Source organism: Toxotes jaculatrix, chromosome 4 (genome assembly GCF_017976425.1).
Source record: "Toxotes jaculatrix isolate fToxJac2 chromosome 4, fToxJac2.pri, whole genome shotgun sequence".
Classification (NCBI taxonomy): domain Eukaryota; kingdom Metazoa; phylum Chordata; class Actinopteri; family Toxotidae; genus Toxotes; species Toxotes jaculatrix.
This window is the reverse complement of record NC_054397.1, coordinates 27,285,840-27,300,522: the sequence shown is the minus strand read 5'-3', so window position 1 is coordinate 27,300,522 and position 14,683 is coordinate 27,285,840. Positions and strand designations below refer to the sequence as shown.

General features: G+C 44.0%; 1 protein-coding gene across 1 annotated transcript; it reads right to left on the bottom strand.

Moving 5' to 3' along the window:
- Nucleotides 1–576: 576 nt before the first annotated feature.
- tcirg1a (T cell immune regulator 1, ATPase H+ transporting V0 subunit a3a) lies at nt 577–13,500 on the bottom strand. The gene is made up of 21 exons (XM_041035648.1): nt 13,384–13,500; nt 13,028–13,106; nt 11,799–11,947; nt 11,484–11,579; nt 11,253–11,335; nt 11,043–11,169; nt 10,658–10,740; nt 10,461–10,554; nt 10,177–10,248; nt 9,544–9,684; nt 9,308–9,467; nt 9,026–9,159; nt 7,731–7,876; nt 7,552–7,642; nt 6,938–7,056; nt 6,614–6,827; nt 6,411–6,524; nt 5,950–6,045; nt 1,858–1,978; nt 767–938; nt 577–667 (listed from the first exon to the last, which is right to left on the bottom strand). The coding sequence occupies exons 1-21, from the start codon at nt 13,498–13,500 to the stop codon at nt 577–579; spliced, it is 2,499 nt and encodes an 832-aa protein (XP_040891582.1).
- Nucleotides 13,501–14,683: the final 1,183 nt, after the last annotated feature.

Genomic DNA, 14,683 nt, shown 5'->3' with positions numbered 1-14,683 from the left:
TATGATTAGTCTTATTATTAGTCTTACTATCATTAGTTTATTATTAGTTAATGTTTGTATTATCATTAGTCCTATTACTAGTCCTGTTACTGTCCTCTTCTTCTTCTTATTAGTCTTGCTGTTATCATTGTGAGGAACGTGCACTGTGCTATGTTCTCTTTCCTCCTGCTCTTTCTTGCTTGTTAGCTCTGTTCAGCAGGTTGTTCAGTTAAGACAGTTTGAAGAATCTGACTCACCACATCACATCAAAAACCAAGAAAGATCTGGAATAACAATACAAAGATGTTGTCGTGTGAGAAAATAATATAAATGTGTTAAAATGTGCCGTGTGCATGTGGTCCTCAGTGGTTACTACAGTCCCATATACACACTACCAGAGAAGATAGCAAGCTTGTACACTGTGCAAAATTATTTCGTCTGTAAAATAACATATATATAGATATAATATCATTTTTTCTTGGATTGAATTGATAAATACCGGAGCCCAGCTCCTGACTGATGCAGGGTGCTAACTGTCCAGCTGGGTCCTTCTTGAGTCAGTCACAGATGTGGTGTAGAGGACTTCCTGGATGAAAGCTAGGACTTGAAAGAGTTGATGACAGAGGAGAAGGAGAATGGGCTGAACTTGTATCCTGTCCCGCTGTAGAACTTACTCTGAAACTCCACCCTGACAGACCAAAGCACATGGAGACAGAGCTCCATGTAAAGATGAAATACATCAGAAAGTGTGTGGTATAATATAAATGTGTGTGCGTGTGTGTCTCACCAGTGCAGGCGGAGGGCATGTAGGAATGCTGACATTCCCTCCATCACCAGGAGGATGGAGACAGTGAGTGTAGCAAAAAGGGAGAATATGACAGCCAGAACTACAGATCCCAGCATGCCTCGCCAAGAGAGAGAGACGCGCATCACCATCATCCACAGCACGTCTGACAGCTCTGACAGGAGAGTATGACAGGTTGATACACATGCTGGGTAACACTTTACAATATGGTACACAAAACTGGGAGCAGTTGGTGAGGAACGACCTGATACATGAAGGACTCTTCATTAAGTAGCTCCTGAGTGAATAAGTAATATAATTTTTGCAATGATTGGTCATAAAATGCCTCCAAAAGCTAAAGGGGGTAAGAGGGGAAACAAAATAAGATCATTCATAAAAATGCAGAAAAAAGGTGAAGGAAAAAAGAGAATAGACTATTTACAGTGTAGGTTCACCTTAACAATAAGAGGGTTGGTCTCATGTATCAGCTCCCTTTCTCAAAACAGTTACACCCAAAACAGGCAGTCAAACAATAATCAGGCACTTTAGGTCCATAATTCAAAGAGCGGGAAATGTTTCTGCCCCAGAATGCTCAGTGTGCAGAGAGACAGTCCTTAATTATGCACCATCATGTCCTTAGACATCCTGTTTATGATAGATACAATCAGTGTATACGCTAAAAATCTATACTGAAGATCCAACGCGTAGCTGCTGGTTAAAGAGTGAACTCTGAAAACACAGTGGTTTTACAAACTAGGCTTGTGTAGAGACTGTGTGTCAGGTGTGTGCACATCTGGATACAAATTACAAACAGGAGCTACTACAGGTACAGCTGCATCTGCCAGATCATCTGCATGTGTGTGTGTGTGTGTACATGTTCGTCGATGGTTGTGTGGACAACGTTTGTTTGGAAACCATCGTTGTGAAGACATTTTAACGTTGCATAGACATTTTAGCACTTGTGTGGACTAGTGTCTGAAGGCTGAGACTTGGTTTTAGGGGTAGGGGCTAAGGCATGCATTATGTCCTCACAGAGATAGTAAGACACCAGTGCATGTGTGTGTGTGTGTGTGTGTGTGTGTGTGTACACTCACGTGCGTGTGCGAGGCTGAGGGCCCACAGTCTGAGGTAGGAGGCCGTATTGGAGATGCATCCAAGACAGTATTCTATGGTGTGGATGGCCTGATGCATGAACGCCTCAACTGCATCAAATTCCTACAGCAAGAAAAACAGAAAAGTGAGTCTGTATGTGCATGTGTGTGTGAGTGTGTGAGTGTGTGATGAGGCTTTTTCTTTCATGTTATTAATCCTCTGATACAGCAGCAGGACCCAGCAGTAAGAAAGCTAGTCAAACCCACATCCAGGAACACAACCCCCCCCACAAATGTCTGCCCTGCTTCCCTTGTGTACGTGGTCTGTGTGCTCCCTTCCCTGTGCTAGTTCCTTTTGTTTAAAGTTTAGGTCTCTTCTTGTGTGTCTGACTTTCTGTGTATTGACACATTTTCGGAGGAAAGACATTTTGATTTTACAACTTGACTGTCTCCAGAGTTGTGCACTTGAGTCCTCGGTCTGTGTGTAACAGTTGTAGCAGCACACAGTTGCAGGCTGCGTTTGGTAGCACTCTGCACCACGCTACTGTTCAGGAAAACAGAGCTGGCAGATTGTTTATACACGGGACACTTCCTGTTGTGAAGCACTTACAGTTTTCCTGAGTTTTCCCTCAGAGCAAACCTATTGTTGATGGACTGAGTGTCAAATATGAAGACAGCAAGACAGCAAGTCTGCTGCCAGCACCAGATAATGTCTTTTAAATTTTGTTTTCAGTGTTCATGTGACAAATTATTTAACTGTCTATAATCCATAATCACCTGCAGATAAATACCACTGCAGTGCCACATGTACAGTGAAAGTAAATTAGAGATGAAATTAGAGTTTATATTTAATTCAGCCTAGATTGATCTGTTTTATATTGGAAATGTCACAGTGAGGAAATAAGGTCTTGTTTTGTTTTGTCCTGTGCTATGTTGTCTTGTGCATTCCGCTTTTATTTTGTAATCTGTTCTCCCTTTGTGTTCCAGGTAGCTTGCCCTTCCTCTTGTGTTCCTGCCAGTCTGATTGTCTTCCCCGCCCTGATTGTTTCCACCTGTTCCCCATTACCTAGTGTCTATATATTGTCTGCGTCTCCCTTTGTTCTGTGCCAGTTCGTCCTGTCTCTCGATAGAAGAACCAGCGTTTTCCTCAGGTCTTGTCCACAGTTTACTCTTTCTAGCCATTGTCTAGTTTTGTCAGTACTTTGTTTGGTTTGTTTCTTTATCAAGTATTTTTCCTCGCTAAGAGTGATTTTGTGTTTGGACTTAGTCTTTCATTTTTCTAGTAGCTTTTCCTCGCTAAGAGTGATTTTGTTTTTTGTAGTCTTTAATTCTGTTTGTTGATTTTTGCCTCGCCACGAGAGAATTTTAGTTTGTGAATAAAGACTGTTATTTTGAAATACTTGTTGAGTCGTGCATTTGGGTTCAAACCTAGCACAGTCGTGACATTACGAACTGGCCATTATGAACCCAGCCGACTCTGATCATCTGGCGGCGGCCATTCGCTCCCAAGGCACCCGCCTGCAGCAACAGGAGGACCAGATGTCCTCGCTACTGCGTGGGTTGCAGGAATTAGCAACCAGCCATGAGAGATTTCAAGCCACCATGTCTTCAAGGATGAACGACTTGGCTATCAACCTCCTATTTTTTCAGACACCGAAAAGGAGATCATCGTCCCATCTGCCCATGCCATGGTCCGGCGCTGCCGCCGCATCTGGGCAGCCGCCCGGAAGGTCCTGCTCCGCAGCGTGGATCGCATGAAGAGGGCCGCTGATCGGAGGCGGCGACCTGCCCCGGCGTACCTGCCTGGCCAGAGGGTCTGGCTCTCGACACGGGACTTACCCCTCCACGTCATCTCCAGGAAGTTGGCCCCACGGTTTGTGGGGCCTTTCCCGGTGTCCAAGGTGGTTGGTCCTTCAGCGGTGAGACTACGGCTGCCCAGGTCCCTGAGGGTTCATCCCACCTTTCATGTTAGTCGGGTTAAGCCTGTCAAGGAGAGCCCCATGGTTCCTGCGGCCAAACCTCCTCCACCTCCCCAGATGATCGATGGTGGTCCTGTCTACTCCGTCAAGTCCCTTCTGGCTGTCCGCAACAGGGGCCGGGGCAGACAATTCTTAGTGGACTGGGAGGGCTATGGACCTGAGGAACGGTCGTGGGTTCCTGCGAGCTTTATCGTGGACCCTGACCTTATTACGGACTTTTACGATCGGCACCCACAGGTACCAGGTCCGTCAGGAGCCGTCCCTAGAGGGGGGGGGTACTGTCACAGTGAGGAAATAAGGTCTTGTTTTGTTTTGTCCTGTGCTATGTTGTCTTGTGCATTCCGCTTTTATTTTGTAATCTGTTCTCCCTTTGTGTTCCAGGTAGCTTGCCCTTCCTCTTGTGTTCCTGCCAGTCTGATTGTCTTCCCCGCCCTGATTGTTTCCACCTGTTCCCCATTACCTAGTGTCTATATATTGTCTGCGTCTCCCTTTGTTCTGTGCCAGTTCGTCCTGTCTCTCGATAGAAGAACCAGCGTTTTCCTCAGGTCTTGTCCACAGTTTACTCTTTCTAGCCATTGTCTAGTTTTGTCAGTACTTTGTTTGGTTTGTTTCTTTATCAAGTATTTTTCCTCGCTAAGAGTGATTTTGTGTTTGGACTTAGTCTTTCATTTTTCTAGTAGCTTTTCCTCGCTAAGAGTGATTTTGTTTTTTGTAGTCTTTAATTCTGTTTGTTGATTTTTGCCTCGCCACGAGAGAATTTTAGTTTGTGAATAAAGACTGTTATTTTGAAATACTTGTTGAGTCGTGCATTTGGGTTCAAACCTAGCACAGTCGTGACAGGAAAATGAAAAGAAAAATATTTAAAATGCCTGCAGATGATGTGACAATGTAATGGCTGTCTGCTTAATCTTTATATTCTCACATAAAAAGGAGCCTTGTTTTTAAAACAACACTCTTTAGTTTTTGGAACACTTCATTAAACAGTGTGGACAGGTTTGGACATGTCAGTGTCCAACACACCTGTAGAAAATATAGAATCAGTAATCAAATCAAGTGTAATGTGAACATGAGCACAGAGAGCTCTGTGGTTATTTTGCAACAGTCTGGTCCTGGGAAGGTTTAACCAGCAGTTCTGCTGTGTGTGATTGTGTAATTGTGTTTTATAGGTGACAACATCACTGTGAAAGCTGTGAAGAGTCCCCTCTCCCTCATGCAGTCACGAAAATAACCTCAGGGCACTGCAGGCAAATACAAAACTGGACATGTGGAGGACTCTGTCCTGGGTGGACGGGGGTGATGGGCTGTGTCTGGGTCAGTGAGCAAAGAAGGAACTGTATATATTTGGAAGGTGTATTGACTTTGATGGGAATCTTAGTGAGCTACAAAGATGTGACACATACCTGAAATATAGAGATATTGTCAGGTTTCGCCCTGGGAGCCAGGCCGGTCTTATTTCGTTTATTTAGTGTTTCCTGTTTTGTAGTGTTTTGTTTATGCTTTAGTTTCCGGTTGTTCACTGTTTTTCCCTCTCGTTCCAGGTGTCTTGATTTCCCTCTCCTCGTGTGCTCCTTCCACCTCCTGATTGCCCTCCCCCACTTAATGTGTTTCACCTGTGTGTAATTGTCTCTCCTCCCCCTGATGTATTTAAGTCCCCGTCCTCCAGATTGTCTTGTGTGTTCTTCGTGTTCTGACCAAGCTTTCCAGTGTTCGTTCCAGTGTGTTTATTGTGTATGACCTCTGCCGTGATTTGTTTGGACCTCGAGCTGCCTATCCCTTGTTGTACCTCTGCCTTCGTGGACTGACTTTCTGTGAACCGATCCTGGACTGATTAAACCATGTTGATACTCCTGAACCCTGACTCTGCGTCTGTGTCCTCTCAACTACTTACCTCAGCCCTGACAGATATTGTTGAGTTTCTTTCTAGAAAGTTATCAGAGCTGGTTACGCTGAAGAAAGAAACACAACTGACGCTGCACTAAACAGCTGATACTGAGAGGAGACCTCAGACTGACTGTGGCAGGCCCCTCTGCTGAGGACGGACTCTCACGTGACCTGCAGTGAATTTAACTGGACACAGTGTTTAGTTCTCTTCACACGTCTGAGGTTGTTTCCTCACCTCTTCCTCCTCCTCCTGTCGTCTTCTGCCTTCTTCCAGGTCTCCCAGCAGGGCGTTGATGGAGCTGGTGTCTGTCACCACTGACCGCTCTCTAGACTGAAACAAATACACTTGCTCACCTACACACACGCACTATAACCAAACGTACACACCGTATTCACAAACACTGGAGCACACACAAGTATGTTATGTTATTCCACAGTGTCTTCTACCTGCTGGGTTTGAGATTAGCTCCAGCAGAAAAGACTGCTTTGTATTTACTGTTCATCAGGCTTCAGCACACAGGGACACCTGCAGCAGTCTGGCTCTTCCTCATGTTTCTGATCAAAACCATTAAAATAAAGTCCAAATGGATCTAACTAGCTCTGGATCTAACTAACTGCACTGATCATTAACTATACAACTACTGGTGAGCCTGTACAGATACAGTGTGTGTGTGTGTGCTACTCCCCCATTCACACACTTACTGCTGTGCACTGACCGCTGTGATAGTAACACAGGTAGAGAGGTTTCCCTAGCAACAAGACAGGAACTGATGCCAGAACCACGAGCATCACCGCTCTCTGGATGATCCACTGCAGGAGGAGAGAGAGAGAGTGAAGATGGGGAGAGGCTGACTGGCCGATAGGTGAGAGAGTTCTGTCTCAACAGAAGTGTGGCTCACCTGGTGTGGGTGCAGAGGCAGGGAGTCCTTGCTGTCAGTGAAGAGAAGCATGTTGATGAAGTGCAGGAGGATGCTGGGAGCTCGGTCCGACTGCCCCGGCCCGTAGGCCAGCCACTTGTAAACAATCAGAAACACCAGGTAGCCAAACAGGCCGAGCATGAAGACCAGCTCAGGGAGCAGGACCAGGAACACACTCACCCACTGAGCTCTGTGTCTGCAGGCAGACAGGTGGAGGGAGAGAGGGGAGACGAAGACAGAGACCTTCCTTTGGACATGTCCCACACACTGTAGTAGGTTAATGAAAGTACTTTGTGTTTTCAGTACCTGTAGTTGAAGTAGGACAGGCAGACTCCAAAGGTCATGTGAACAACTCCGATCACTATAGACATCTTCATCTTATAGGAGTTGAGAAAGGACAAGTGGTTGTTTGCTAGATGCCAGATCTATAGGAGGAGAAGGAGAGAGGGATGGAATCACAGGGAGAGGGAGGGAAAGAAAATAACAACAGGAGGGGAGACAATGATCAAACAAGCTGCAAAGGAAGGGATAAGACAAGGAGAAAAAGAGGAGAGAAGGAAAGGATGGAAACACAGAATAATAAGATGAGAAAATGGTAGAAAGAAGAAAAGCATAGCAAGAAAAAACTGAAAGGAGGAAAGAAAAGAATGAGCAGAGGAGAATGGCTAAGAACAAAAGGGAACCAGAAGTACTGCATGGCGGTGGTATGCCTTCGCATGGTTGGGTGTCTGTTTGTAGCAGATGTAGAGGTTATGGGTGTTTTGTAGTGATAATGGCAGTGTCTGGGAAGGTTCGTGCTGGGTGTTCACAAGCAAAACTTACACAAGATCACAGTCTTGGAAAAATAAATCAAAAGTTGTGAAACAAAAAGCGAAAGAGTAGAAAAAAGAAGAGAGCTCAAGTAGACACTGGACTGATACCGGGTCGATTCCGAAAGGGTACGGCCCCTGGAAGACTCCTGTGACATTGGGGTCCAAACTTAGATACAGGCTCCCTCTGAGGGTTTCATCACTACAGACACATCAGAGACGTCATTGGACAGATATCAAGCATACGTCTCCGTGTTTGTGTGTGTGTGTGTGTGTGTGTTCCTTGTCACCTCCAGTTCATAGGTCTCAGATGCCATCCTGAGGGGAAGGTGCTGAGGCCTCTGCTGAAACAGTCATTATAGATCGCACCAGTGTAGACTGAGAACAGGCCCATTAATAAGATCAGGTAGCGGCCGGCATACACCATCTCCCACATCTGCTTTCTCACACACACACACACACACACACACACACACACACACACACACACACACACACACACACACACACACACACACACACACAGGCACAGTAGAATGAGAGGAAGGGAAGAAGGGAGGACTGTCAGAACAAGCTAAACACACATGTTCAAACAGTAAAGGTGCTAAAACCAAAACAAGAGCTTTTTAACCTCTTTTGAGTGCATTGCAATTAATTGAGTTGTGTATTTCTCAGTGGGTTCAGCTCTGTGAGCAACACTCACAGTTTCCACTTTGCATCAGAATGATAATGCTACTTTATTTATTGCATTTAAAAGGAAAGTGTTTTGTGTGCTGACTGAAATGAGATTTCAGAGTGTGTTTAAATGCACCACCGAGTGCTGTTTCCAACCATGCAGGCCGCATCACTGCTGGCTGCAGTGATAATGTAACTTAAAGGCTGGGTTTGGTTACTAAATACTGACTGTGAAGGGTTAGCTTCAAGTCTTTGCAAGTTAATTTTCACAGTGTTCATAATACACCTCACAGTGAAAGTACAGTCAGGTACAAAGTGCAAGTAAATAGTCAGCAAAGTAGAGTATATGCAGACTGTTCAGTCTTTAGGTAAAGTGATGCATGCAGAAGTGAAAGGATGTATATGTATTAAAGATGGATTTCTATTATACTGAGACACAACACAACACCATGTCTGAAAGATGCTCCGAATATTTAGAGTCTGTGTAAGAAATCTACTCAGCCTCAGAGTCAGAACTACTGACTTAACCCTGTGAGACCTGAACTATGAAAGAATGGTCAGAAAATTCTAATTTTTCAAATATGAACTCTTTATTTGTCCCTTTGACAAAATGTAAAAAAAAAAAATTAAAAAAAAAAAATTCTAAGTATATTTTTTGTTTGTATCACACATGTCAAAACATTTAGAAAAGTGAGGAGTGTCTACCAGGAGTCAGTATACGAGCATTAGAGTTCATCTAAAAGGGTTAAATGCAAAGTTTATGCTTGATGGTGATGCAATGAGTCCCAGAAATGTGGGTATCATATATGATACGTACGGGCTCACAGGGTTAAGGAAAAAAAATCCTCAGTATCACAAAATCTACCAAGACAGCAGCTATTCCATTTCTTCCATGTGTGTGGATCATCACCTCATTTCCACTGTGTGCGTCCTTGTTGTCCCGCAGGATCATCCAGAGAGCAGCCGCGGCCATCAGCAGACCATGGCCCACATCTCCGAACATCACAGCAAACAAGAAGGGGAACGTCACCATAGAGTAGACAGCTGTTTACACACACACACACACACACACACACACACACACACACACACACACACACACACACACACACACACACACAGTTACGTAAACCAATGGTTTACGGGCATTTTACAGATATGTGCAGGTATCTGTGTGTGTGTGTGTGATTACCTGGATTGATCTCCCTGTATCTGGGGACTCCATAGGCCTCCACAATGCTTTGGAAAGCAGATGTGAAGGAGTTGGTGGTGAACAAGGTGGGAGGGGGAGAAGAGGAGGAAGAGGATGGGAGGCGGTTGTAGAATGAGTCCACACCACTCGCACTTCTCCTCTGATGGGGGGGTTGAGAAGAAGATCAGAAACTGTGAGGAGACAGAACCGGACGTGTCTGACATGTCCATGCTCACCGTTCCTTCAGTGAGAGCACTCTGCAACAGCAGCAGCTTCCTGACTGGACACCAGGCCTCTGCTATCAAACAGCTGTCTGTGACAGAGGGACTGCACAGGTTCAGGACTGTATGGACCGCTTTACACTTCCCCACCCGCACCTACAGGCAACAGGAACGCATACTGATGACAGGATGCAGGTTGAAGAATGAATGAATGAATCTAACCAATAAGCAAATAGCACTGAAACACTCTTGCTTGGTGCTATACTGCTGATCAGCCATTATAAATTATGATTAAACTATTATAATACTGTGCATCTACAGGTGGTTAAATAACAATAGAAGTGGTGCGTTCGCACAGGAAAGTCTTAGTTCATGGGCCTCCAGTACTGGTTACTGTTTAGTTGTTGCTGTTTTTGTCTTTTAAAATGTTTTCTTTCCTTTAAAAAAAAACAAAACATCATCTATCACTCTTCCTCTTTTCCAAGCCTCAATGTTCTCAGCCTTTAGCAAACATCAGTTTCTAACACTCAAACTACACAAAACACTGGCATCAGAAAATTCTGAAAATCCTCAGATTCTGTTCAACGATGTTATCTTCCAACAGAAAATGTGTACTGCAGAGCACTGCCACCTGTGAGTGTGAAGTACCTTCCACTGTGGCAGGACAGACACACAGCGGGACAGCAGCTGCTGCAGATAAGTCTCGGTCTGGGACAGCACCTAGACAGAACAAGGAAAATACAACAAGACTGTTTAGTCGTACTGGGATATCCTGCTCCAGCAGAGTTTTGAATGCTCACTGAACCATTTGAGAAGTTGTACTAAGTTGTTTTAAATGTTACACTTCTAGTCAAGACTTTTAAGACAAAATAACTGATTTGATAGTATCTGTTTGTCCAGTATCTGTTATTAAAGTGGACGCTCTGCCTCACCACTGTGATGTCCTCTATTCTGGTCTGCAGACCCTTCAGGACTTCTTGTCTCTCCTCCACATTCTCTGGGTACGTAAATGTGTTGGTATGGAAACTAAACAAAAAACAAAGAGAAGAGCATCACAGAAGAGAAAAGAAGCTGGCCTTCCATTATAAACTGGACACCATGACAGACTGGGAGGAATGTTCTGACGGACCAGTCACAGATTTTCTTGACTTTGTGACCAAGGGTGTCGCCCCAGTACGAGATGAGAAAAACCATCCACTTCACCATTTCACCCTGGGAGCAGAGGAAGAGCAGGAATGATTATACAGATGATAAAAAGAAATTGTTTAATGTGACACAGATTTAATCTGATGTCAGTAAAGACACAAGAGAGGCTCATGCTATTGTAATGTAATCCAGCGGTACAGCTCTGTCTCTAGTGGACTGACACTAAAATAATACATGATATCAGAGCTGGATGGGTGTACAGAGGGATTTTACAGCTGTGATGGTATCTAAGAAAATAAATGAATGAATATCGGCAGTGTTTCTTTTTCCACAGTGCAACAGAAACAAAGGAATCAAGTCAGCTCTACCGTTTCAGGTATCTCCAGACTCTCCTCCATCTCTTGGAAATCAGCGATGATGTAGCCCTGACAAGCTCGCCACAGCAGCCGCTCAAAGGCTGACACCTTCCATGGATGGACCACCCCCGCTACAAAGCTTTAAGGTGGACAGAGAAGGTGCCAAGTTCTACAAAATCTCAGACAAATTCTTTAGTTTGAAAAAGTGATGCATGTTCCAACCTGAGGTGCATATCATGACCATAGTCCAGCAGTGACGATGTGTCCAGAGAGGGAGGAGGAGGAGGAGGAGGAGGGGGTGTGACCTGAGAATACACACACACACACACACACACACACACACACACACACACACACACACACACACACACACACACACACACACACATTTCAGTGGAACATTTAGGCCAAAAAGGAAAAATGAGAAATGACAAACACCCTCACACTTTGTACCTGTGACTCAGTGAGGGAGTGTGTCCGAATAAGTACCCCACGATACTGACTGAGCTGGACCAGCTGACTCCTCAGACTGTCCCTGTTCTTTGACACCTGTGAATGGAAAACAGGGTTAAGGAGCAAGAGCATAAAATGAAACAGGAACAAGAACACAGACACACACTGGAACAGGGGCAAAGAAACAAGGACAAGCAGGAAAACACGATGGTGGACCTGATCACAACAAAGACCCAGAAACAGAAAAACAAGGTTGTGTGAGTGTGTGAGTGTATGTGTCTAACCCCTGCACAGAGTGTGCAGTTTAAGACACACCTCTCTTAGTTCTCTGGCCAGTCGTTCACTTTCCTCTTCTATCTCTAACAGCTCCCTGGGCTGAGGGGCTGATGGGGCAGGACTCTGAATGGTCAGCGGCTCAGTCAGAGGAGGAGACAGGGAGCGACTGATCTCCTGCTCCAGGAAGGCTGGAGGGCAGGGATCAACATGAAGGAGTTAGACAAGACTGGGTGAGGAAGTGTGAGGAAGAGAGTAGCTGAGATGTATCTTGCACTGTTTTCATCAGCCTTTTGAACTGCTTAAGTTTAGTTTAGTTTTTTTTTTCCACATATATAACAGCTTAGAAAACAGGCAATATAAATAAAACACATGTGACAGGAAAGGTCAAGAAGCCACAGGCTTATACAACAAACCTCATCTCGTCATCTCAACTATTAAAAAAAAATTAAATTCAGAAATACAACAAAAAAAAATCCCCCAAAACACATGAGTAAAAAAAAAAAAAAAAAACAAAAAAAAAAAACAAGATCAAATCAGGAGACAATCATGTGACTGCCTTCTGCATGGGTGAGATGAGATGGATCCTGGTCGCAATCTGGGTCAGTCTGTGTGATATCAGTTCAATTTCATCGTGTGAGGAGCGTGAGGTGAATTGTTTAGCTTTACAGTAAATGGACGAAAAGAAAAAGAAAAGTTCTGGAAAAGTATAGAGGGAGTCACCTTATTTTGAAGTACTGGTGTCCATATATAATCAGTTGTTACACTGAGACAATGATTTTTCTGCATGCATCCTCCTCTGTTTGTGAACTATACACACAGACTGCTCTCCAGCTGATTAATCAGCTCTGCTGTGTGAAACAGGCCCAGGTGATCCTCAGATGCAGCACTGAGGTCTTTTAGCTTAGAGATGCATTTGGTGAGGATAACTGGTGCTTGCTGTTTAGAGTTCATATAGAAAAGAAAATCTGTTTTGTTACTTGTGTCAGGCAGAACATTTTATTGTTCTTTAAAGTTGTTCTACTACGTGTTTCCATCAGTTATTTAATGAATAAAAATGGTTAATTTTCATCTCAGAAAGCCCAAAATGGCACAGTGTAAAGGGGCCTTAAGGCCATCAGTATGCTTCATCAGAACAGTTGGTTCTGACTGTTTTCTAAATATTGTCTCTTTTCACAGTGTGAACTAATCAAAAGCTGCTCAGAATTAGTTTGAAGTCTGGAATGGGGGAGACAGCTGGCATCTCTTCTTTATGTCTACTCGTTACTCACCAAACGTCTTCTCCATCTCCTCACACCTCCTGACCTCATTCACAAATTTCCTCTGGAACAAGTTGACATGAGGGTTCAGCTAGGTCAGAGAGGGACACAGAGAGGTGGGAGGACAGACGCGGAAAGAGTCAAACGCATTTATCAAAAGAAAGATTAATGAGAAGGATGAGGGATGATGAGGGATGATTTTATTAGGATTTCACCATTCATTTAGGTTGTGCCCCATTAATAACAACAAACTTGTAGTTTGTAAAACTAATATATGAATATATATCCTGGATGCTCTCCATGGATCCTAGAGTGCAAACTGATTGAGAAATTCCAAATGTGTCATTGCTCAGATGTCAATAACTCACATCTCTGAACTCCAGCAATCCCAGTTCTCCCAGTTCGCTAACACAGTTGTAGACTGATTCAGACTGGAGGAAGAGCTGGACCAGACACACCTCTTCGCTTCGCAGCAGCAATCCCATGACACCCACCTGAAGAAAGAGAAGGTCCTTATGGTCTGGTATCTCAAACATTGTGACTTTCTTCTCAAGTCACTGTCGTCCTGGTATCCAACTACAACTAAACAGTTGGATTTGATGTTTCAACATAATCTGGTAATGATTCATATTCAGAAAATACACAGATCAGGCAAAGACTTTACCTGAATCCTTACTGGAATTAATTTTACATGAATGTAAAATGCTGAACTGTTATTTTTGTTGAGAATTTATTTTCTGAATGCAAAGCTGATTTCCAGAATACGTTAAAACGTCTTCACCACTGAGTCAAACCCAAGGATTATTAGTTAGTTCGGATTATTAATTAATTAGTTGAAAACCAGGCTAAATTCAGTTTTCAGGTCTCTCAGCAGATGTAACCACACAGTATGTGAAGGTTAAAGAAGTGTCTGCAGCTTCCATCAGTACATCTGCAGGTCTAAAGCTAGAGATGAATCTCCACTGTTGCTTTGTCCATGAATTCCAGTAACCACCTACAGTCACTCACTGTCTGTTTACAAATACCAGTAATAAATTAAAATACACTTCCTACCTGATTATCCTGATTATTTCTGAGTCTGCTGCAGCGCAGACAGTGGCTCGGTGGAGCGGACAGGAAGAGATTTGGAGGGAAGCTCTAATCACAACCGCATGAAACCTATCTTCATTCATGTGTCCGAAGGCGGGAGTCACAGTAACTGAATTTAGAGAGAAGAGAGGAGGAGACAGTGAGGACGAGAAAGGCAGAGGACATGAGAGGGAACTGGATGCTGTGTAGATGACACATTAACCAAAGCTTTTAGGGGTAACAGCTGTACCACATATTTCTATCCACCTCTTTAGTTTTCCACACCTCTAAGGAATTATTTGTCTGTGTACTGGCAAAGTCGAGACCACGTTAGAAGCAACTTTATCACAGCAACTGTCTAAAGCTTGATCTGTGTAGGCCTGTCATGCAGGGCTGTAGTTATATTTGAAATCTACCCTTGTCCTCCCATAAAAAAAAAAACTGCCCCACAGACTCATTATGAGCCATCGTTATGTTTTACTGTTCAGCGACATCTAGCGGCCGTGTGATGACAGCGTCAGCCTTTTCAGCAAACGGCTGAATTTTACTCATGCATGTTGTCATTCAGCCAATCAGGCTTCAGCAGTAATAAATGACCGA